Below are 23,616 nucleotides of genomic sequence, written 5' to 3' on the forward strand. Positions count from 1 at the left end.
GGCCTGATAATCCAAACCCCAGAGTACTAAAGGAAGTGGCCCTGGAAATATTGGATGCATTGGTGGTCATCTTCCAAAATTCTATAGACTCTGGACTTTTGGACTCTGGTTCCTACAGATTGGAGGGTGGCAAATGTAACCCCATTATTTAAAAAATGAGGGAGAGAAAACACAGAGAATTACAGACCAGTTAGCCTAACATCAGTAGTGGGAAAATGTTAGAGTCTATTATGAAAGACATGGAAAACATTAATGGGATTAGACAAAGTCAGCATGGGTTTATGAAAGTGAAATCATGCTTAACTAATCTACTGGAGTTTTTTGAGGGTGTCACTAGTAGAATAGACGAGGGAGAACCAGTGGATGTGGTGTATTTGGATTTCAAGAAGGCTTTTGATAAGGTCCCACATAAGACGCTCGTGGGCAAAATTAAGGCACATGGGATTGGGGATAACATATTGGCATGGATTAAGAATTGGTTGGCAGACTGGAAACAGAGAGTAGGAATAAATGGATCATTTTCCAGGTGGCAGGTGGTGACTAGTGGTGTGCCGCAGGGATCAGTGCTTGGGTCCCAATATAAAATATAAAATTCTAACAGGGCTGTACAGGCTGGATGCAGGGAGGACGTTTCCCCTGGTTGGGGAGTCTGGAACCAGGGGCCACAGTCTCAGGATACAGGGCAGGCCATTTAGGACTGAGATAAAGAAACATTTCTTCACTCAGAGGGTGGTCAACCTGTGGAATTCTGTACCACAGAAGGCTGTGGAGGTTGGGTCAGAGTATATTCAAGAAAGAAATTGATAACTTTTTGGATGTTAAGGGCATCAAGGGGTATGGAGAGAAAGCGGGAATATGGCGTCGAGATAGAGGATCAGCCATGATCATATTGAATGATGGAGCAGGCTCGAAGGGCCGAACGGTCTACTCCTGATCCTAGTTTCTATGCTTCTATGAAAGAGTCTGAGTCCAGATGCTGTGCTGCCTGCTCGGTGCCAGGGTTCAGGATATCTGCTTGGGGATGGAGAGGAACTTGCAGTGGGAGGGGGAGGACCCAGTCGTCGTGGTCCATCTAGGTACTAATGACATAGGCAGGACAAAGAAGAAGGTTCTGCATAGTCACTATGAGGGCCTCGGCACCAAATTAAGAAGCAGAACCTCAAAGGTCATAATTTCTGGTGCAAATTGGCATAGGGCAAATCAGAGATGCATGTGTGGCTCAAAGACTGGTGTGGGAGAAGTGGGTTCTGGTTCATGGGGCACTGGCACCAGTACTGGGGAAAATGGGATCTGTACCATTGGGACGGTCTACACCCAAACTGTGCTGGGACCCATGTTCATGCGAGCCACATAAATGTAATTTTCCTGACTTCCGCCCCCACTTTTAAATTAAATAGTGGGGGAAAGGGATCAAATTTTGGAAGATGTGGTAAATCAAAGAGTAGAGACAAGGCAAAAGAAAAGGTGTTATTATGGGAAATGAAAAACAGACTGTGACAAGAAGGGATAGAGGGTAAAAATCAAGCAGTAAATTAACAATTGAAATTAGAGGTTATAAAAAGAATAAAACTAAAACCTCTGTATTTGAATGCACATAGCATTCAATAGATGAACTGAGAGCACACATAGAAATAAATAATTATGATCAGATAGCCATTATGGAGACAGCTGCAGGAGGGCATGGATTGGGACCTGAATATTCAGGATATTTAGGAAGGACAGGAAGCGAGGAAAAGGTGGAGGGGTGGCTCCGTTAGTTAATGATGGTATTAGCACAATGGAGAGGGATGACCCAAGTTCAGGAAACCAGGATGTGGAAATGGTTTGGATAGAGATGAGAAATGGTGTAGGCAAGAAGTCACTTGTGGGGGTCATATACAGGCCCCCTAATAGTAACCACATGGTAGAGTGGAACATAAAGGAAGAAATAATTGGAGTTTGTCAGAAAGGCATGGCGATAATCATGGGAAATTTTAATTTATGTATAAACTGGAAGTGAAGGTGCCCCTAGGTAGCAGCGATGACAATATGATTGAATTTTACATGCAGTTTGAGGGTCAGAAGTGTGGATCCGAGACTATGTTTTTAAACTTAAATAAGGGCAATTATGAGGGCATGAAAGCTGAGCTGGCTAAAGTGAATTGACAAATTGGTTTAAGCGATAGGTCAATAGGGATGCAGTGGCTAATATTTAAGGGGATATTTCAGAATGCACAGAATAGATACATTCCAACGAGCAAGAAAAAGTCCAAGGGACAGACACACCATCTGTGGTTAAGTAGAAAGGTTAAATATAGTATCACACTTAAAGAAAAGGCATATAATTGGGCAAAAACAGGGGCAGGTCAGAAGATTGGACAGGATATAAGGAACAGCAAAGAATGACTAAAAAAACAAAGGAGGGAAGGAAAAATTCGAGTATGAGAGAAAGCTGGCCAGAAATATAAAAACAGATAGTAAGAGTTTTTATAAATAATTTATAAAGAAACGAGTTATCAAAGTGAGTGTCGGTCCCATAGAAAGTGAGTCTGGAGAATTGATAAGGGAAAACAAGGAGATGGCAGATGAATTGAACAGATATCTTGCATCAGTTTGTACTATAGAGGATACAAGTAACATCCCAGAAGCAGTTATAAACAAGGAAATGCGGGAGGAAGTCAGGAAAATTACAGTCACCAGAGAGGAGCCACTGGGATAGAAGTTGGATGCGGCCGTTACTTTCAGAGCCACTGGCAATGGATGCCCTCCCAGTCCCCGTGGCACCAATTCCTGGAGAATGTGGCAGATTTGAGTCACCAGATCCCTGGACATGTGGCGGCGTCGGCTACACTGGTTCTCGATCATCTGCAGATAACACATGCAAGTTCTGTACACCCTCGCTCTTGCGATCCTGCTACACACGATGTTTCTGTGAGCATCACCCTCTGCACCCGGAGAGGGACCTGCTGGCCCTTGGTCTTGAGGATTTTGCTCCTCCCTTTGGTGAGCCAAACACCTCCGTCACAATCTTCTCCTTCTTCTCTCCTGCCTGTATGTGGTTATGCAGGCAGTGATAAATCCAGGCTCCATCTTTCTGATTTTCTCCTCTCTGCAGCATCAATGAGAAAGAGATAAGAGTCAGCATTAGCTTCCAAAGGTCCTCCTTCTGTCAATGACTCATCACTAAATGTGGGTTCCAGGGCTTTGTTCCCCTGTCGGCAACTCCTCGCCCCTGAGATAATGGCCAGTGCGGGTGCGTATCAAGGTGCCCTCATTTCCTGCCCCCCCGAATGCAATTACATGACTGACTGCTATGAGATTGCTTTGGCCAAGTGCTGGGATCTTCATTCGCTGCACTCTAATACAACATGCTTTGAAATAAACATAAGGGTAAATGTTTAGTCAGGAAATGAGATTATTTGATGGCGGCCTGGGGCATCTCTTCTGTGAACCGTCCAATGCCACGATTATAACACACTTCTAAAGCTTGTCCAGTCGCCCAATTGCTCAGGAGTTCGTTATCACTGGGTAATTTCCATGCTGCAAACAAGGGGTTAAAACAAGGAGATTGATTAGTGCCACTTTGCAGGAATAGTCTCATACGAATGTTCATCAATGCTTCACTTTCCTGATTCCCTGCATTGTCATTGAAAAGCTCCTAACATGTCTCAGCTGTGCCTCTATCTTCATTTGGGAATGCACAGTTCAGTTGGGTGGCCCTTTAACCAGCCCCTCCAGTTCATGCACCTGCCCTCCAATCCACCCGCAGAGCCCTCATCAGCAGAGCTTCTCCACATTTTAATTTTGCACTGCCCCATTGCTGCAGGCTGGGAGATGGTGGTGCTGAGCTCTCACTGCCAGATCAGCTTGGACCCTCCCTGTGTGACTGTGGAAACCCCCCTCATCGTCCCGGAGGAGCTCAATGTTCAGGTTTCCCTCCCTCCAAGGACCTCTCAATCCTCCCCCTGTATTCTTTGATCCCATCGTGATTGTGGTAGATATCCGTTTGTTAGCCCCTGAACATTTTGAGATGGATGTGCCTATGCCCCATGTGGACCTCACCTCTCCCCATCTTCAGGCCACTTGTACAGTTAAACATATAGCACCCCACTATGTACCCTCGGATACCCCCACAGTGCCTTTTCCCCATCTGTAGACTGCAGCTGCCTACACTGACTGTCAGCTCCCTGATGCAGTAATGGATGTCAAACTGTCGTTAGTTATGTCACCCCTTGCAGCCTGGAAGGAATCTGACCCATAGAGGTTGAAGGTCACAGTCACCTTCACAGCCACTGATATTGCCGTCCTCTCACTGTTCTGAGATTGCAGGTCTGGTTACAAGAGGCAGGGTTCTGTGAGCACCTCCTTTGTGAATTGCAGCCGACATACCTCCACCTAAGCTAGGAGCAGTGTGTCAGGAAAGAGTTCCCAGAAGATGTAGTGGATGAGGCCACCTGCTGAGAGCCCTTCTCCCCCTCTCTGTTCTCCCTCTGCGAGCAGCTTGGCTTCATATTTGCTGTCACTACTGCATCTCACATGCTATAGCCCCAGTGGAATAGAAACAATAGCAACCATGACTTCAGCAGCTGTGACCAACTCCTCAAAACACCCAGCACTTTCACAAACTCAAACAAAATTAGTAGAAAGTTGTCAGGAACTAACCTCCAGTATGTGATTAAACACCACTGGTAGGGGTTCTTCCTGCTATTGAACACGTTAAGCTGTGCAGTTGTGTTTACCAGAGGACATTAACTAGAGCGCCAAAGTCTAAAATAGTAGTACTGGTGCTCTAGTTAATGTAGATGCCGACCAAGTCACAACCTGCCTACTCTGCATACTTCCAGCACATACTCCTAATGCCCATGTCAACATCTCTCATCAAGATAACGTTGAGAGTCAGCCATGCCAGAAGTGAGCATGAGCAGTGCAGATGCCATTTTGAGAGCAAAATGGCACCCATAACACCGAAACTATGTGCACCACAGAACCAAGTTTTGCAGCCCTTAAGTTAAAGCCTCATTGCAGTTAGTAAGAAGCTACGGTGACCAAATTGACTATCATGTTTACCTACAACAGATAGTCTTGAAAAAGTAATTCATTGCCATAAAGTTCTCTGGGAATCTCAAGGTTATGCAGCCTTGCCCTCAGCTGAGTCCTAAACTCTGGAATTCCCTCCTTAAACCTCTGCTCTCTGCCTCTCTTACCTCCTTTAAAATGTTCCTTGTAACCTACTGCTTTGCATTTAGTCACCTACCCTAATATCATCTTAAACATGTCAAATTTTGTTTGATACCACTGCTATGAAGCGCTTCAGAACATTTTACAATGTTATAGGTGCCATATAAATACAAGTTGTTTTTGTTGAAAGGTGCTATATAAATACAAGTCCTTACCTTGTGCATATGCAAAGTTTATCAAATGCCACAAGGGAATTCCTTGCTATCAACTTAGAAACCCCTGTTAACAAGAATTCACTGTTTAAGGATCTTGGTGCTACATAATAGAAAAGGGGACAATGGACAATAGATCAAGACCATGACAACTAATTGATCATTAAATGTATTACTTATTGACAAAAGAAAATCAAAATTTGCCTCTGTCTCTCTCTCTCTCTCTTCATAAAGCTGTGTCACTATCCGTCATCCTCTTCTGATTAGTGAGAGTGGGAATTCAGTGCAGAGGGGGAAGGAGCTGCCTTTAACTCTTGTGTTTGTGTAAGCTTGAGAAATAAGTATTTAAAACTAAGAGCCTTTAATTAATGCTTTATTAAATTAATTATTTAATTTAGTTAATTAGATTTTAAAAAGCTAAAACTAAACCAAGTGAATTAATTACATTAAGCTTTAATTAATTCAATATATTAAACAAAGTTACAAAAGGCAGTGCAGGTGTGCTGATTCTGCAGCATGTAAGAGTTTGTGGAGATCAGCATAATCCCAGGCAAGTACATCAGTAGCAGGTGTCTGTAACTCAAGGAATTTCGACTCAGAGTTGTTGAGCTGAAGTCCAAGATGCAGATATTGCGGTGCATCAGCGAGTCCAAGAGTTATCTGAACATTTTGACCCAGGAGTAATTTACAGCCTTATATTAGATGTGCGTTAGATTTGGTTAGGTGTCAGGAACAGGAGGATGTGACTGACTTAGGCAGGTAAGGGGACCTTAGATTCAAAAGTGGAGGAGCCTCAGGCTTCGCCACTGTTTAACAGGGACAAGATATGTGCTACTGGTGTGGCTGATAACAAAGACTGCAGGGAGAATGGGCAAATTGACCAAGGTGACATGGTACAGGAAGCCATTCAAGTGGGAAAAGTGAAAAGAATTTAGTAGTGGTAGGGGATAGCATAGTCAGGGGGATAGATACTGTTTGCTACAGCCAGTCTTGATGGCAGTGTTGTCTGCCTGAAGCCAGGTTTGAGGACATTTCCTCGAAGGTGGAAAAGAACTTAGAGAAGGGGTGGGTGGGTGGGTGGGTGGGGGTGGTGGTGGGATCCAGTTGTTGTGGTCCATATAGCAACCAATCACATAGGTAGAAATAGAAATGAGGTTCTGCTAAGGAACTTTGAGGAGCTAGGGCATACATTATAAAGGTAATAAACTCTGGATTATGACCTGAGCTAAGTGCAAATTAGCATAGGGACATGCAGGTCAGAGATATGAATGCATTGCTGAAGGAGTAATGTGGGAGGCAGGGGTTGCAATGGTAAGATGAAGCTGTTCCATTGGGACAGACTCGATTTAAACCAGGCTGGAGCCAGAGCCCTGATGAGCTGAATGGCTGGAGTGGTGGATAAAGCTTTAAACTAATAAGAGAGAGGAGGATTCAGATAAGGGTAAATTGATAAACCTGAAGAGAAAAGTCAAGGCTCGGGAGCAGAGTATCAATTGAAGTAAAATCAAGCAGACTACGTCAGGAAGGATCAAAGGATTTAATAATGGTAATAGAGCATTTAGTAACTATGGTCACATCAGGCAAAAAGTTAAAATTAAAGGCACTGTGTCTGAATGCACAAAGCATTTGAAACAAAATAGATGAATTAATGGTATAATTATGGATAAATGGATTTGATTTAGTCACCATTACTGAGGTATAATTGGAAGACGGAGGTTGGCAATTAAATATGCCAGGGGAAATGACTTTTACAAAAGATAGGTAACTTGAAAAGGAACAGGATAACCTTGATAATAAAGGGTCAGATAAAGGCAGTAGGGAGAAAGAATCTTAGCCCAGAAAATCAGAGTGTTAAATTGGTACGGTTGGGGCTAAGCCTACCAAAAGATTCTCTGTGATGGTGTCATGAGTCCCCTTTGGATGGTCAAAACTAAGATACAAAGATTCATGAAAGTAAGACATCATTTCATGTAAGATTGACTTCAATAACTGGGAACAGTCTGCATATGGCTGAAGCATTTTGTTCCAAAGTCTCCATACTGTAACACGGAGATTTGAAGAACTACGGCTTCAGATTGCCACAGGAAAGCATAATTGGAGGAATGAGCATGTGGCAGTAACCCCTGTGTCAGCAAATGATGACCTATAATATCCCCACTGCAACTGACAATGCCTTGCTTGAACAAGATTGTACTTCCCCTTGAATACTCACAACAGATGAGCAGTAGATGTACATCAGCAGCAATGATGCAAATCCAAAGAAGAAGGAGAATTAACAAATGGCAGAAAACACTTCTCGGAGTAGTTTATAGGCCCCTAACAGTAATCACATTAGACAAAGTATAGATCAGGACATTAGGGGAACATGTAACAAGGGTAATGCAACACTTACTTCATGCAGACAGCAAAAACCAAAGTAGCTTGGAGGATGACTTGATAGATGCATTCAAAACAATTTTCTGGAACAATGGCCCTGATTTTTGCAGTCAGTGGTGAAGTGACAGTGTTCACTGCTGACCTTGAAGAAAGCCCACAAATGTCTAGCGATCTATGTTGTGGATTTCAACTTTCCCAATGTTAAGTTCATTCTGGTGCCAACTATAGGAGATTACTAATGTCCAGCAACAGTGTTGTCACCAAGCAGGTTAAGCAGCCAATCACATTGAAGGATTCTCACTGACAGCAAACCACGAAGTAAAAAGCACTGATTATCCTTCAGTGTTTCTTTAATAATTTCACAGACTGCAAAATAAAGTTGAGACATAAAAAATAGAAAGGTTCACATTTATATTGCATTTTTCATGACCATCAGACATTACAAAGTGCTTACAGCCAATGAGGTACTTTTTGAAGTGCAGTCACTGTCGTAATGTAGGAAGTGCGACAGCTAATTTGCGCTCAGCAAACTCCCACAAACAGCACTGTGATAATGACCAGATAATTTGTTTCTTGTGATGTTGATTGAGGGATAAATATTGGCAAAGACTCCGATAACTACCCTGCTCTTTGAAATAGTGTCATGGGATCTTTTACATCCATCTGAGCAGGCAAATGGGGCCACTGTTTAATGTGTCATTTGAAAGATGGCATTTTCAACAGTGCAATGCTCTCTCAACACTGCACTTGAGTGTCAGCCTTGATTTTTCTTCATACACATGGGATTAAGGTAGAAACTGTAGTATCATAAAGAAGCTTAAAAAAAGTTATTTTAAAAACTCTTAGAATTGTTATCAATGGAATGGAGAAATTTGACATTCCATAAATAAAAATTAGTTTTTCAACTCAGAGGTTACTCATTGATAATAATGGCTTAGTAAGCCATTTAAAATCCAGTTACACCTCATTCAACAAGGCATCATTTTTTCAAGGGGTTTTATACTGAGATGATTAGTGCAAATGTGGTAATTTGCATCAAATCAGTGATTTCTAGATGGTTTCCACCTGGGAAGACTTCAACAGGGCATCTTGTTGAGGAGCGTAGAATCAATGACAGCAACATCTGGATTGCATTTCACTGCAAACGTGCAGATGCCAAAAGTTGCTGTCAGTTTCACAGAGTAACAACAGGGAATCCTGGCAGTTTAACTGTCATTACAACTGTAAAATCTGGGCTAATGCGTCGAGGAGCCAACTCTGGATCAGGCTATTTTAGAAGGAGTATTGTGCAATGAAGCAGAGTTAATCACTAATTATTTTGTAAAAGATCCTCTGGATGACCATAATGTGAAATAATTTCATATTAATTTGAGAATGATGTAGTTAAGTCTGAATTTAGGGACCTAAATTTAATAAAAGCCAATTAAATAAGTATGAAACAAGATTAAAAAGTATGATGATAGATAAGCAACAGCAAACTTTAAAAAAAAAGTCATAAATCTCAATGAGTAGACATTCCCAAGAGGAATAGAATTCCACTGGAAAAGTGGTACAACCATAGCTAACTAGAGAAGTCAAGGATAGTATTAGATTAGAAAAGAGCTTACAATATTGCCAAACAAAACCCTCCCTATAGAGAGGATTAGGAAGGATAGAAAAAACAGCAAAGGATCAACAATTGATAAAGAGGGATAAACTATAATTTTAGAATAAACTGGAAAGAAATATAAAAACAAATTGTAAGAGCTTTCTCAAGTGTGTAAAAAGAAATTAGTGTCTGGTATTTAATGGTTATGGCAATGGGCCTGGAGAGCTGGTGGCAATCCAGCTGTGATTTAACGCCAATCAGGCACATACCTAGTTATCGAAGCACAGAATTGTTACGGTGCAGAAGGAGGCCATTCGGCCCATCATGGCTGCACCGGCTCTGCGAAAGACCATTATGACTTAGTGCCATTCTCCTGCCTTTTCCCTGTATCCTTGCACATTGATTCTATTCAAATAATCATCTAATGCTCTCCTGAATGGCTCGATTGAACTGCCTCCAATCCTTTTACGAGCAGGAACAGTTTCTCCTTATCTACTCTGTTCAGCCCCCACATTGCTTTGAACACCTCTATCAAATCTCCTCTCAGCCTTCTCCTCTCCCAGGAGAACAGTCCCAATCTCTCCAATCTATCTTCATAACTGAAGTTTTCCATCCTTGGAACCATTCTTGTAAACCTCTCCTGCACTCTCTCTAATGTGTTCACATCCTTCTTATAGTGTGGCGCCCAAAACTGTACACAGTACTCCAACTGAAGTCTAACTAGTGTACCATAAAAGTTCAGCATAACCTCCTTGCTCTTGTACTCTATGCCCCAATTAATAAAGCCTAGGGTACTGTATGTTTTATTAACTGCTCTCTCCACCTGGCCTGCCACCTTCAATGATCTATACACTTAGACACCCTGCACCGCCTTAAGAATTGTACCCCTTATTTTATATTATCTGTCCATGTTCTTCCTACCAAAATGCATCACCTTGCACTTCTCCGCATTGAACTTCATCTGCTGCCTATCTGCCCACTCTACAACTTGTCTATGTCCTTTTGAAGTTCTATACTGTCCTCCTCACAGTTTACAATGCTTCCAAGTTTCGTATCATCGAGGGGATCCTTGTCATATTTGAGGTTAATGCCCCACTTCCAAGTGCTGCTGGCCAATCAAAGGCCGGCAGCTTTCCAATTACTGACCGCGCCACCTGGAGTTGTGGCCACTGCTGGAACTGCAGTAGCCCAGGCTGCAAATTGTCACTGGAGCCCTGTAGTGAAGGTAGGTGAGGCAGGTTCACTGTGGCCAGTAGAATACCAGTGGCAGGAGGATATGCGCTTTGGTACTTGAAGTCCTCAATTGGCATCTGTGCAGGAAGAGCATACTTGATCATTCCTTCCTTGCACTTAATTGGTGGAGGTGGTGGAGAAGAGTCGGGAGGTGACGGAGTCTCCACCTCGCACCTTCCCCGCAATTATATGCGCCCTCCCACTTCCTGGGGAACGTTTACTTTCGCTGGGCAGAATTTAATGTGGGTCATTAAGAGGCAGAGACAGAAGAAATTATAATGGGGAATAAGAAAATGGTAGAGACGTTAAACCAACATTTTGTGACTATCTTCACATTAGAAGACATAAAGAATATATCAGAAATTGAGGTCTAATGAAAATGAGCTACTTAAAGTAATTAATATTTGTAAAGAAAAGGTACAGTAAAAAATAAATGGGATAAAAGCCAATAAATTTCCTGCTTTGTTGGCCTCTACTCAGGGTTTTAAAGAGATGGCTGCTGAGATAGTGGATGTATTTGATTTAATCTTCCAGAATTTCATAGATTCTAGAGGAGCGCCGTGGATTGGAAGGTCGCAAATATAAACCTGCTGTTCAAGAAAGGAGGGGCAGAGAAAAACAAGGAACTATTGGTGGGTGAGGCTGAGATCAGTTGTTGGGGAAATGCTAGAATCTATTATTAAGGAGGTGGCAACAGGACACTTGGAAAATCACATTATGGCTGACAAGAGTCAACAAAGTTTTATGAAAGAGAAATTGTATTTGACAATTTTTAAAAAATTCTTCTTTCATGATGTGGGCTTCGCTGGCTAGGACAGATTTATTGCCCATCCTTAATTGTCCTTCAGAAGGTGGTGGTGAGCCACCTTCTTGAACCGCTGCAGTCCATGTGGTGTAGGTACACCCACAGTGCTGTTGGAAGGGAGTTCTAGGAATTTGACTTGGCAACAGTGAAGGAAGGGCAATATATTTCCAAGTCAGGATGGTGAGTGACTTGGAGGGGAACTTGCACGTGGTGGCGTTCCCATGTATCTGCTGCACTTTTCATTCTGGATGGTAGTGGTTATGGGTTTGGAAGGTGCTGTCAAAGGAGGCTTGGTGAGTTGCTGCAGTGCATCTTGTAGATGTTGCATACTGCTGCTACTGTGTATTGGTGGTGGAGGGAGTGAATATTTGTGGATATGGTGCCAATCAAGCGGGCTGCTTTGTCCTGGATGGTGTCAAGCTTCTGGAGTGTTTTTGGAGCTGCACTCATCCAGGCAAGTGGAGAGTATTCCATCACACTCCAGACTTGTACCATGTACATGGTGGACAGGCTTTGGGGAGTCAGCAGGTGAGTTGCTTGATGCAGGATTTCTAGCCTCTGACCTGCTCTTGTAGCCACAGTATTTATATAGCTGGTCTAGTTCAGTTTCTGGTCAATGGTAACCTCCAGAGTGTTGACAGTGGAGATTCAACGATGGTAATGCCGATGTCATGGAGAGATGGTTAGATTCTCTCTTTTTGGAGATAGTCATTGCCTGGGGCACTTATGTCTGCAAATGTTACTTGCCACTAATAAGCCCAAGCACAAGTGCTGTGCAGGTCTTGTTACACTGGGACACAGGCTGCTTCTGTATCTGAGGAGTCACGAATAGTACTGAACATTGTGCAATCAATAGTGAACATTCTAACTCCTGACCTTATGATGGAAGGAAGGTCATTAATGAAGCAGCTAAAGATGGTTGGGCCTAGGGCACTACCCTGAAGAACTCCTGCAGTGATGTCCTGGAACTGAGATGATTGATCTCCAATAACCACAACCACCTTCCTTTGTGTTAGTGGAGAATTTTCATCCTGATTTCCATTGACTCCAGTTTTGCTGGGGCTCCTTGATGCTACACTTGGTCAAATGCAGCATTGATGTCAAGGTCAGTCACTCTCACCTCACCTTTGGAGTTCAGCTCTTTTGTCCATGTTAGAACAAAAGCTGTAAAGAGACCAGGAGCCAAGTGGCCTTGGCAGAACCCAAGCGGAGCATCAGTGAGCAGGTTATTTCTGAGTAAGTGCCGCTTGTTAGCACTATCAATGACACCTTCCATCATTTTGCTGACAATCAAGAGTAATGGGGTGGTAATTGGCCAGGTTTTATTTGCCCTACTTTTTATGGACAGGGCACACCTGGGCAATTTTCCACATTGTCAGGTAGACGCCAATGTTGTAGCTGTACTGGAACAGCTTGGCTAGATGTGTGGCTAGTTCTGGAGCACCAGTCTTCAGTACTATTGCCGGAATGTTATCAGGACCCATAGCCTTTGCAGTATACAGTGCACTCAGCTGTTTCTTGATATCAAGTGGAGTGAATTGAATTGGCTGAAAATTGGCATCTTTGATGCTGGGGGCCCCAGGAGGAGGCCGAGATGTTTGATACACTCAGCACTTCTGGCTGGAGATAGTTGCAAATGCTTCAGCCATGTCTTTTGCACTGTTGTGTTGGGCTCCCCTATCATTGAAGATGGTGATATTTGTGGATCCTCTTCCTCCAGTTAGTTGTTTAACTGTCCACGACCATTCACAACTGAATGTGGCACAACTACAGAGCTTAGATCTGATCCACTGTTTGTGGGATCACTTAGCACTATCTATCACTTGCTGCTTATGCTGTTTGGTGTGCCTGGTGCTGCTCCTGGCATGCCCTGCTGCACTCTTCATTGGACCAGGGTTGAGCCCCGGTTTGATGGTAATGGTAGAGTGAGGGATGTACCAGGCTATGAGGTTACAGGTTACCCATCTGGTTTACTAAAGTCCTTTAGGGAAGGAAATTTGCCCTCCTTACATGGTCTGGCGTACATGTGACTCCAGACCCACAGCAATGTGGTTGACTCTTAAATGCCCTCTGAGCAAGGGCAATTAGGGATGGGCAATAAATGCTGGCCTAGCCAGCAAAGCCCACACCCCATGAATGAATAAAAAAAAACTGTCATCAGATAGTTCAAAAAATTAGGAAAATAAGTTCAACAGATGGACCATAAGACCCAAGATGAGCGGAATTTTCCCAGATTTGCACTAAGTGCGGTCGCGGGCTGGTAAAAGTATGTTTTACCAGTTGGCCACGATGGCGGGTTTTCATGCTGTATTGTCCCAAGCCAGCCTCATTATATATGCATTCCCGGGAAACACGCCATTTCCATGGCAGACGGGCTCTTATTCGCCCTCTCGCTATCACCCTGCCTTTGCATCACGCCGGCCGCCATGTTTAAAAGGCAGCTGCCAGCACACCGCTCATCACTACCAGCTCACCACCGCTGCCCGGGTGACATGGCCAGTAAAGGAAAAAAGACTGCAGCACCCCGGTTTAATGACGGGACCCTCGAGTGATTGTCGGGTGCTGTGGATGCCTGCTGGGATGTCCTGTACCCCAGCTCTGGCTGCAGGATGGACAGACCAATCTGACTTGGGAGGCAGTGGCAGTACTGGTCAGAAGAGGACAGCCACCCAGTGCCGCAAGAGGATGAATGATCTCCTCTGATCCGCCAGGGTAAGTCACTCTTCTCATCACTCTCAACTCACACACTCACAAACCCGTCACACATCCACAGGGCCCTCACTCACTACCAGATCAAGGGACATCACCATTCACTCTCTCATACACACCCTCATTGTCCTCAGCCCATCCATGGGACCACTCACCACCCGCACAGGCAAGGTACATTTATCATCTGGCCCAGCAGGCCTACTGCTTATGCTTTCTTCACCTCTATTCATGCAGGAGAAGCTGGCACACAACAAGAGGGAGAGGTCGCAGACTGGTGTCGGAATGCCCGAAATCAAGGTCTTCACAGACTTTGAAAACAGATCCATCCAGCTGGCCGGCGACAATCGGGACTGGTCCTGTCCTGTGCCGATGATGAGGTCGGCATTGCTCTACCAAGTGAAGATCCAGCAGAGCAACATCCATCAGACAACCATGCTGTGAGTGATGTGTCCTGTTTCACAGGCCACTGCCATTCACTAATTATCTCTCCTTACTTTCTCAGGCACATCTGCCAAACAGCTGACCTAGTCCATGACCCAGGGCCTCCAATCAAGGCCCGAAGAAACATCCAAAGGGGAATCTGAAGGCACCCTCCACGAAGTTCTGTCACATCGCTCATCCACACCCTCCACCACCACAGAGACACACTCCTCAGTAGGACCTAGCTTTAGAGTAGCCTCGGGATCACAATCTGGTGAGCATATCGCACTGTCTGACCCACAGCAGGCAGGGACTTCCCAGATCACCGGCATTGAGAGGACTGCTGGAGGCCAGAACTTTGCTGAGTCCGAGTCATGTCACAATTGCTGGAGCTGCAAAGGCAAGCTCAGGAACATCTGGAAGGGATGTCCAGATTGCAAGGCACGATGGAGGAGTCTGTCCACCTACAGGCCAAGGTGATAGCGCCGGCATGCCAATGCACCGAGGTGAACACTGGTAGGAAGGCGGCCGCCATGGAAGCCTTGGTCCAGGACGTCGCTCCTGCACTGCTGTGTGAGCTCAGCTCCATCGCTGACGCATAGTTGGCCCCCAACAGTGTGTATGCAAGAGAGGTGCTGGGCAGCTCGGTCTCATTCCAGCTACCCTTTCCCCTCAAGGAGTCAGCTAGGGACCCCCAGGCACCCACAGGGAGGAGGGTCAACAGGTGCACACTCCGGGGCCATCCACCCAGGTGACTCCGGGAGTGACCGCCCCATCCATATCCCCTCTTGCTGTGATCTCCACAGCTCCAGCTTCACAGGCCAAGAGTGCCACAGCCACACAGCAGGACCCTGAAAGCAGTCCGTAGCCCTCCGAGTCTTGGCCCTCGGAGGATGCCCACCAAAATTACCACAGACAGGGCGTTGCAGTCAGCAGGCTGCCTCCGCCTCCGCTGTGGGTGTCCGGGAATCACCAAGACGTAGTGGCAGGGTTAGGAAAGTTAAGGAGAATTAGTTGCACAGCCTGTGCATGGGCGTTAATCACTTGTACATACTGTTCACTATTGTCAATAAATTCGCAAGAATGTCTCCCTGCCTATGGCTCCTCATTTTGTTGAGCAGTGTTCTTGTCACTCAGATGTGAAACCTCTTTGCACAAGGTAAAGGCAGGTGTCTCAGTCCAGGGCCTCTTCCCTGTGCTCTGTGCAACCTTCAGACCCAAAGTGATGTTCCGGCCTCACACTGCCTGGAACCATTACTGATGCCTGCACCTCGGCAGTGCTTGTCATTGCTGACAGAATGTCGTGGACAGGAGTCACAGAGTTCTCTCATTCTCTCTGTGTGCTCTCAGCACCTTTAAGGAGGGGCTGGCTCCCATCTGTTCAGCATCTGTGACCAGTGACGCTGTGCTCCTGAAGGGCTCAGGTGCTGAAGGCGGACAAAGTATCAGATGCTTCTAAAGTTTCATGGCTGCGTCTCTATATGACCCTGATCACAGAGCGCAAGTGAGCTGCCCTCGGCCAGACAGGCGTCAGACATTCTCAGAGGCTATGTGAAGATCTATGGAATGTCCTCACTGCATGTCGTCATCATCCTCCTGCAATCGATCGACTATTAGGGCCTCCACTGCATCTCAATGACAGGAGCATTATTACAGAGGGTATTCGTGCTGCCATAAGCCAGGCTGGAGTCAAACATTCACAACTGCGATGTGAGGATCTATGGTGTCCCCTCACTGCATGTCGTCATCATCCTCCACAAATCTAGCAGCTAAGAGGGTCTCCCGAGCATGCCTGCCTCGTCTAGCCAGTGCGAGAGCCTCATTCAAGAACCTCCTCACTCTCATCCCCGTCATCGTCAACACTGAGGACCCCCTCACCTTCATCCCCGTCGGCAACCTCATTGGAGGAGATGTGCAGCTCCTCCGTCGCCTCCTCAGCCAGCTCGACTCCCTGTTGCAGCGCCAGGTTGTAAAGGGTGCAGCAGACGACGATGATGCGTGACACCCTCTGCGGACTGTATTGCAGGACTCCACCAGTCCGATCCAGGTACCGGAACCTCACCTTCAGCATCCCAATCGTTTGCTCCACCAAGGTGCGAGCTGCAGCATGAGCCTCATTATAGCGTTGCTCTGCTGCAGTCTGAGGCCGCTGCACGGGTGTCATCAGCCACATCCTCTGCGGGTAGGCCTTGTCCCTGAGGAACCATCCCTGCAGCTTCTGTGGACCCTGGAAGACTCCAGGGATCTGTGACTGACTGAGGATGTAGGCGTCGTGCACACTCCCTGGAAACCGTGCGCACACCTGCAAGATGTGTTTCTGGTGGTTGTATACCAGCTGCACTTTCAGTGAGTGGAATACTTTGCAGTTAATGAAGTCCACCATGTGCAGCGATGGAGACCTGAGCGCCACATGAGTGCAGTCGATCGTGCCCTGCATCTGTGGGAATCCTGAGATCCAGGCGAATCTAATGGCCCTTGCATCCTGGCTGTCCCGGTCCTGGGCGAAATGCACAAAGTTATGTGCCCTCCAGAAGATGGCATTCGTGACCTCATGGATGCATTTGTGGCTGGTGGCTTTGTGATATCCCATAGAGGTCACCTATGGAGCCCTGAAAGGAGCCACTGGCATAGAAATTGAGCGCTGCGGTCACTTTCACAGTTACTGGCACTGGATGCCCTCCATGTCCCCTTGGTGCTGTCCTGCAGTTAGTGGCAGATATGAGTGGCCAGGTCCATAGAGATGCGCAGTCGTCGGTGACTCTGGTTCTCTGTCATCTGCAGGAATGGCAGGTGGCGTCTTTAGATCCTGGGTGTCGCTAGGTGCCGACCAGCCACGGCTCGCTGTCGCTCCTGGGCGGCATGTGCAGGAGCCCCAGCCACCCCTTCTTCCTGAGGTTGCTGCTCCTGCCTTCGCGCAGCCAGGTGCCTCAGTCGCTCTTTCCTCCATCTTCTTCACTCTCTGTAGGCCATCAGGCATACAGCTAGGTCACCAGGTTCCATACTCCTGATGTGGTCCTCCTGGAACATGAAAGGGAAAGAGACGTGGTTAGCATGGCTGTACTAAGCACCTTTCTTGGCCCTGTGTGTTGGCCCCTTAACGCTTTCCGGGAAGTGCTGGCCACCCCTTGGATGGCCACAGATGAGTGTTGTCAGCCTGCGACATGGGGGACACTGGTCCTAACCGGGATGCTGAGATTGCAAGGGGCTGTGAGCGCCTCCAGCAGTGACTGTTACATGGCCAGCGTTGTTGAGGAGGTTGTACAATGTGTGCAGCCCAACTGCTCCGCAGTCCAGTAAAGTGGTGGGCGGACTCGCAGTCTGTGTCAGCAGGGGGGGCATGGGGGAAGGGGGTGTAAGGTCTGGAGCCCTTGGTAACACTTTGGTGCCTCCGCGTTGCTTGTCTGGGCAGGCAGGCTAGGAGCCCGCTCCTGATCATATCACTGTGGCTGTGCCTGAACTGCCTCAGTTGCAGAGGCATGGTCAATTTATACAGTTATCCCTAATGCGTGGCCACTTCCCTCGCCTACCCTGCCCCCGCCTCAATTTCTTGTGTGCGGGATCCAATGCCAGGGCAGCAGTTACCACCCCTGCTCCCCCAGACAACAACAGATGCCTCCAAGGCCATAAGCTAGACTGGAGTCAAACATTCACAACTGCGATGTGCACGTTGCCTGTGCACTGTTGTGAAACATGTCAACGTGCTTTCCTGCCAACATTGGCAGACTATCCACCAGGGGTTCGAAAGCCTGGCAGGATGGCTTTTTAATGATACGCTGATTTATTACAATGAGCTTCCCGAAAACCGTTGGCGGAAAATGCGGCCCGCCGCCGGCATGCTGAGTGGAAGATCGCAAGCTGCTTTCCCTCTGTCGTGAAACCAATCGCGCCATATTGTCCATGCACACCACCTATCACGCCCGCTGCAAGCGGGCACAGAAAATTCCGCCCATAGGAGCAGAAGTAGGCCATTCGGCCCATCGAGTCTGCTTCACCATTCAATGAGATCATGGCTGATCTGATAACCCTCAACTCCACTTTCCTGCCTTTTCCCCATAACCCTTGATTCCCTCAATGATTAAAAATCTGTCTATCTCAGCCTTGAATATACTTAACGACCCAGCCTCTACAGCCCTCTGCTGTAAAGAATTCCACAGAATCACTACCCTCTGAGAGAAGAAATTCCTCCTCATCTCTGTCTTAAATGGGCGACCCCTTACTCTGAGATTATGCCCTCTAGTCCTAGACTCTCCCAGAAGGGGAAATAACCTCTCAGTATCTACCCTGTCAAGTCCCCTAAGAATCTTATATGTTTCAATACGGTCACCTCTCATTCTTCTAAACTCGAATGAGTATAGGCCCAACCTACTCAACCTCTCCTCATAAGAAAATCCCTCCATATCTGGGATCAACCTAGTGAACCTTTTCTGGACTGCCTCCAATGCCGGCATATCTTTCCTTAGATAAGGGGATCAAAACCATTCACAGTATTCTAGGCGTGGTCTAACTAGTGCCTTATATAGTTTTAGCAAGACTTCCCTATTTTTATACTCCATTCCCTTTGAAATAAAGGCCAAAATTCTATTTTCCCTCCCTATTACATGCTAAACTTGTATGCTAGCTCTTTGTGATTCATGCATAAGGACCCCCAAATCCCTCTGTGCTGCAGCTTTCTGCAGTCTTTCTTCATTTAAATAATATTCAGCTCCTTTATTCTTCCTGCCAAAGTGCATAACCTCACATTTTAAAGATGATTTGTTCTGGAAGGATGATTCTAAACCAAAAGCACCAAAACTGAACCACAGTGAGATCATTGCAATGATGTCATAGCCGGTCACACAGAATGAATTTGATGGGCTCTTTGCGTCAGATGCTGAAGACAATTAATTTGTTAGTTTTTAAAACAATTTGATTGTGGTTAAAGGTATCCCTGTGGAATTAATTAATTCAATAAAATCTGTCACATTGATTTAATTTGAATTGCTGGCGTCAAGTATTTTCTCACATTTCAAAACGGCAACCACCTGCACCAGCATTTCATATTTTATACTCAACATATAAGTCGATGCTTGTTTTGGAAGATTTTTCGAGGCTTCAAAGGTTGACTTATACATCCTGATATATGGTTATTTACAATCTATATCAATGACATAGGTGAGGAGGCCATAAGTAATATATCCAAGTTTGCTGATGGTACAAAGCATGGTGGGAAAGTAAGGTGTGAAGAGTACACAGAGAGACTGCAGGGGGATATAGATTGCTTAAGTTATTTGGCAAAAAGGTGTCAGAGCGTAATATAGATAAGTTTGAAATCTACTTTCATAGAAAGAATGGAAAAGTACAATATTTTTTAGAAGGCAAGAGATTCCTAAATGTTGGTATTCAGAGGGATTTGGGGATCCTTGTACATGAAACACGGCAAGTTAACATACAGGTAAACAATAAGGAAGGCAAATAGCATGTTAGCCTTTTTTGCAAAGGGTTTCAAGTACAAGAGTAAAGAAGTCTTGTTGCAATTATATAGGGCTTTGATGAGGTCACACCTGCAGCTTTAGGTTCCTTTCCCAAGGAAGGGTATATTTGCCTTACAGAGGTGCAAAAAAGGTTCCTAGACTGATTTCTATGAGGAGATATTCAGCAGAACAGCCATACATTTTCTAGAGTTTATAATGAGAGGTGATTTCATTGAAACATAAAACTCTTAGAGGGGTTGAGAGGGTAGATACTAAGAGGTTGTTTCCCATGGCAGGAGAGTTTAGAACTAGGGGATCATATTCTCAAGATAAGGGGTTTGGCATTTCAGACTGAGATGAGGGGAAATTTCTTCACTCAGAGGATTGTGAATCTTTGCAATTCTTTGTGAGCTGTGAATGCTCAGTCAATTATATTCAAGACAGACAGCGATAGATTTTTGGGCACTAAGGGAATCAAGGGATACGAGGATACAGTGGGAAAGTAGAGTTGATGTAGAAGTTCGGCCATGATCTTACTGAATGGCTGAGAAGCTCGAGGGGCCGGATGGCATATTCCTGCTCGCATTTCTCATGTTCTTATGATTAGTTATCTCCTTCTTTTATCTTTCTGTTTATCTCCAACTTTTTCTGCCTCCGCTTTTTTCTCTCTGCATGGCTCTAAGACACTAATTATAGATTTGATTTGAAACTCAGGATATATCTAATGAATTAGATATATTAATATCTAATTACAGTAATTACAAGCTCTGTAAAATGAAGCCTCAGAATACATAAATGAGAAAGAAATTGTGCAGGTTGAAAAACTGCATTTTTTTGAATTGCATAAAAAGATTAGTGATTAATAGTTTCCACTTCTTGCCAGAGGCTGGTATCAGTGCACCAAGAAGCATGGCAAAACTGTCACTCAAGTAAGAATCCTCTTGCCGATAAATCTGTAGTAATAGTTTTGTAAGGATGAAGACAAAAGCAACAATCTTCGTGGCTAATAAAATTAGGCTAGAAGCTAGCATGTTCATATGATATTATTTGTCATATTTTAATGGAAACATAAAGCTATTTTTTAAATGGGTTAATGCATCTATTTAAATAGTGGGCAGTGGATTGCTCAAATATGTCTCTAATAGTCCATTATTCAGTCATCTTTGCACTATAAATGATTTATTCAATAATTTGAATTAAACAATGCAAATAATATGGCACAGTGGGAATTTAGCACTAAAAGTCAAATCAGATAATTTGAATTAAGAAGTTAGTCTAAAGAGTATGTATCCGTATTGTATGTTACAACTATGCATCAATGGTATTTATGTTTCAAAACTGTAATGAAAATGAAGTCATATGTTGGATGGGTTGTTGTCTATAGCTATACCAGAATCTTCCTTAAAAAATGCTTTTTCTGATTACATTAATGATTGTCTTCCATTCCTTTTGTTTAAATATTGTTTAGATTTCATTTTAGTCATTTATTGTTTAACAACCTCCCAAAACACCAGCCAGAGTACACAGACAATTGCTACATGGTTGAACTGACCTACAATTGCCAAGGAGGTCAACTGGAAAAAGTGACATTGTTTTCAGAACATGAATTAAACCTTTCTGAAATTGGACAATTCTTTTTATGATGGTAATTTTTGCCAATTTCAGTACAATTTCATTGTTTCAAACCACATACAGGATATGCTGTTCTGCAGATGAAATAACAGTAGAAGTGCATGAAGTTGCAGTAATTACCCAATAGTTACCATTAAGAACATCAGAAAATGTTCAGGACTTGTCCATTCAAGCATTAGAGTAGAATTTAACTGCCCCTCCCGCCAGCCAAATTTTCTGATCCCGCCAAAGTGAATGGACTTTTGAACAGCTCGCAGCATTTTCTGCCCCTGCCCCCACTGTGAAGGGGCCTTAAAATTCCACCCTAAGTGAATTTCATTGTGCATGGTAATTCTTAATTATTACCAAACAAACTCTCTAGCACTGAAAGTTTAATTTTACAAATGTGGAATTTCATTCCTTCAGCTTTTAATTATTGTTGCATGGTGACCCCTCACCACGTGCATTGGCCATCAGCTAAATGGAGGCAGCTTTCCAGTGGAAGCCCAGGGACGAGGGCTCCATTGTCCAAAGAAGGGGCTGCAGGCAGTGCAGGCAGCACTTGCGGCCCCAACAACCTCCCAGGAGGGGTTTGTCTTCATTGCTGAGCAGGTCCCATTGCCAGAAAGTGGGGGTTCAGGACCTGCTTTTAGCCCATCAGCAGATTCCCCACTTACCTGGTAAAATTCCGCTGCCTGGACTCTGCTCCAAAGCAGACCTGCAGTACTTTGCAGAATGTGTATCAAGACTTGTAGTGAACTGCTGTATGCTGGACAACCTTGCCAACAGCCCATGTCCAAATGCAGCAAGACCTGGACAATATCCAGGCTTGGACTGACAGGTGGCAAGTAACATTCACCCCACACAAGTGCCAGGCAATGACCATCTCCAACAAGAGAGAATCTAACCATTGTCCCGTGATGTTCAATAATATTACCATCACTGAATTCCCCACTATCAACATCTTGGGGATCTTCATTGACCAGAAACTGAACAGGACTAGACATATAAATACTGTGGTTACAAAAGCAAGTCAGAGGCTAGGAATCCTGTGTCAAGTAACTCACCTCCTGACTCCCCAAAGCCTGCCCACCATCTACAAGGCATAAAGCAGGAGTGTGATGGAGTACTCCCCACTTGTCTGGATGAGTGCAGCTCCCACAACACTCAAGAAGCTTGATGCCATCCAGAACAAAGCAGCCCGCTTGATTGGAACCGCATCCACAAACATTCACTCCCTCCACCACCAACGCACAGTAGCAGCAGTGTGTACCATCTACAAGATGCACTGCAAGAATTCACCAAGGCTTCTTAGACAACACCTTCAAAACCCATGACCACTACCATCTAGAAGGACAAGGGCAGCAGGTAGATTGGAACGCCGCCGCCGCCTGGAAGTTCCCTTCCAAGTCATTCACCAGCCAGATTTGGAAATATATTGCTATTCCTTCACTGCTGCTGGGTCAAAATCCTGGAACTCCCTCTCTAACAGCACTGTGGGTGTATGTACACCCACATGGGCTGCAGCGGTTCAAGTAGGCAGCTCACCACCACCTTCTCAAGGGCAACTAGGGATGGGCAATAAATCCGAGCCTGCGAAGCCCACATCCTACGAATGAATAAAAAAGACATTATGGCGCAGCCCTTGCCACCAGCTGACAATGAGGAAGAAGAGCTGTCATGAAAGTATAATTTTCATAATATTTATTGTGAAGTAGGTTTATGGGGGCAAGTATAGTTGGGCCTATCTGTGTGTGATTTAACTACATTTGGAGTCAAGTAGACTGCAAGCTTTAACTAACCAAAAGAAGCTTGGTGCTTGACATGCTAATGAATAAACATGGGTGCTGGCTTAGCATGAAAGTTGTGAAGGGAATTTGCATTTTTTGATAAATGAAGGGGTATTTGGATTTCAAAGGGATTTTAGTCTGTTTACAATTAGCCAGATAAGCAAGGCCAAAGAATATGTTTATTTTTCCCAAAGGTTACTAGAAATAGTAACAACATGAAAGCTTTTATACTGTGAGGAAGATACAGTTTCAAAGACAAATGAAA

General features: G+C 44.9%; 1 protein-coding gene across 1 annotated transcript in view; it reads right to left on the reverse strand.

The window, feature by feature from the left end:
• Window positions 1-2,899: 2,899 nt before the first annotated feature.
• Window positions 2,900-23,616, reverse strand: part of cenpw (centromere protein W) — a 64,092-nt gene continuing 43,375 nt past the window's right edge. Inside the window, exon 3 of the mRNA XM_078541295.1 lies at window positions 2,900-3,088. Coding sequence (XP_078397421.1) covers window positions 2,918-3,088 — 171 coding nt within the window. The 3' untranslated portion in view covers window positions 2,900-2,917. The remainder of the gene's footprint in view (window positions 3,089-23,616) is intronic.

Source organism: Cetorhinus maximus, chromosome 5 (assembly GCF_964194155.1).
Source record: "Cetorhinus maximus chromosome 5, sCetMax3.hap1.1, whole genome shotgun sequence".
In the NCBI taxonomy this organism is placed as follows: Eukaryota; Metazoa; Chordata; class Chondrichthyes; order Lamniformes; family Cetorhinidae; genus Cetorhinus; species Cetorhinus maximus.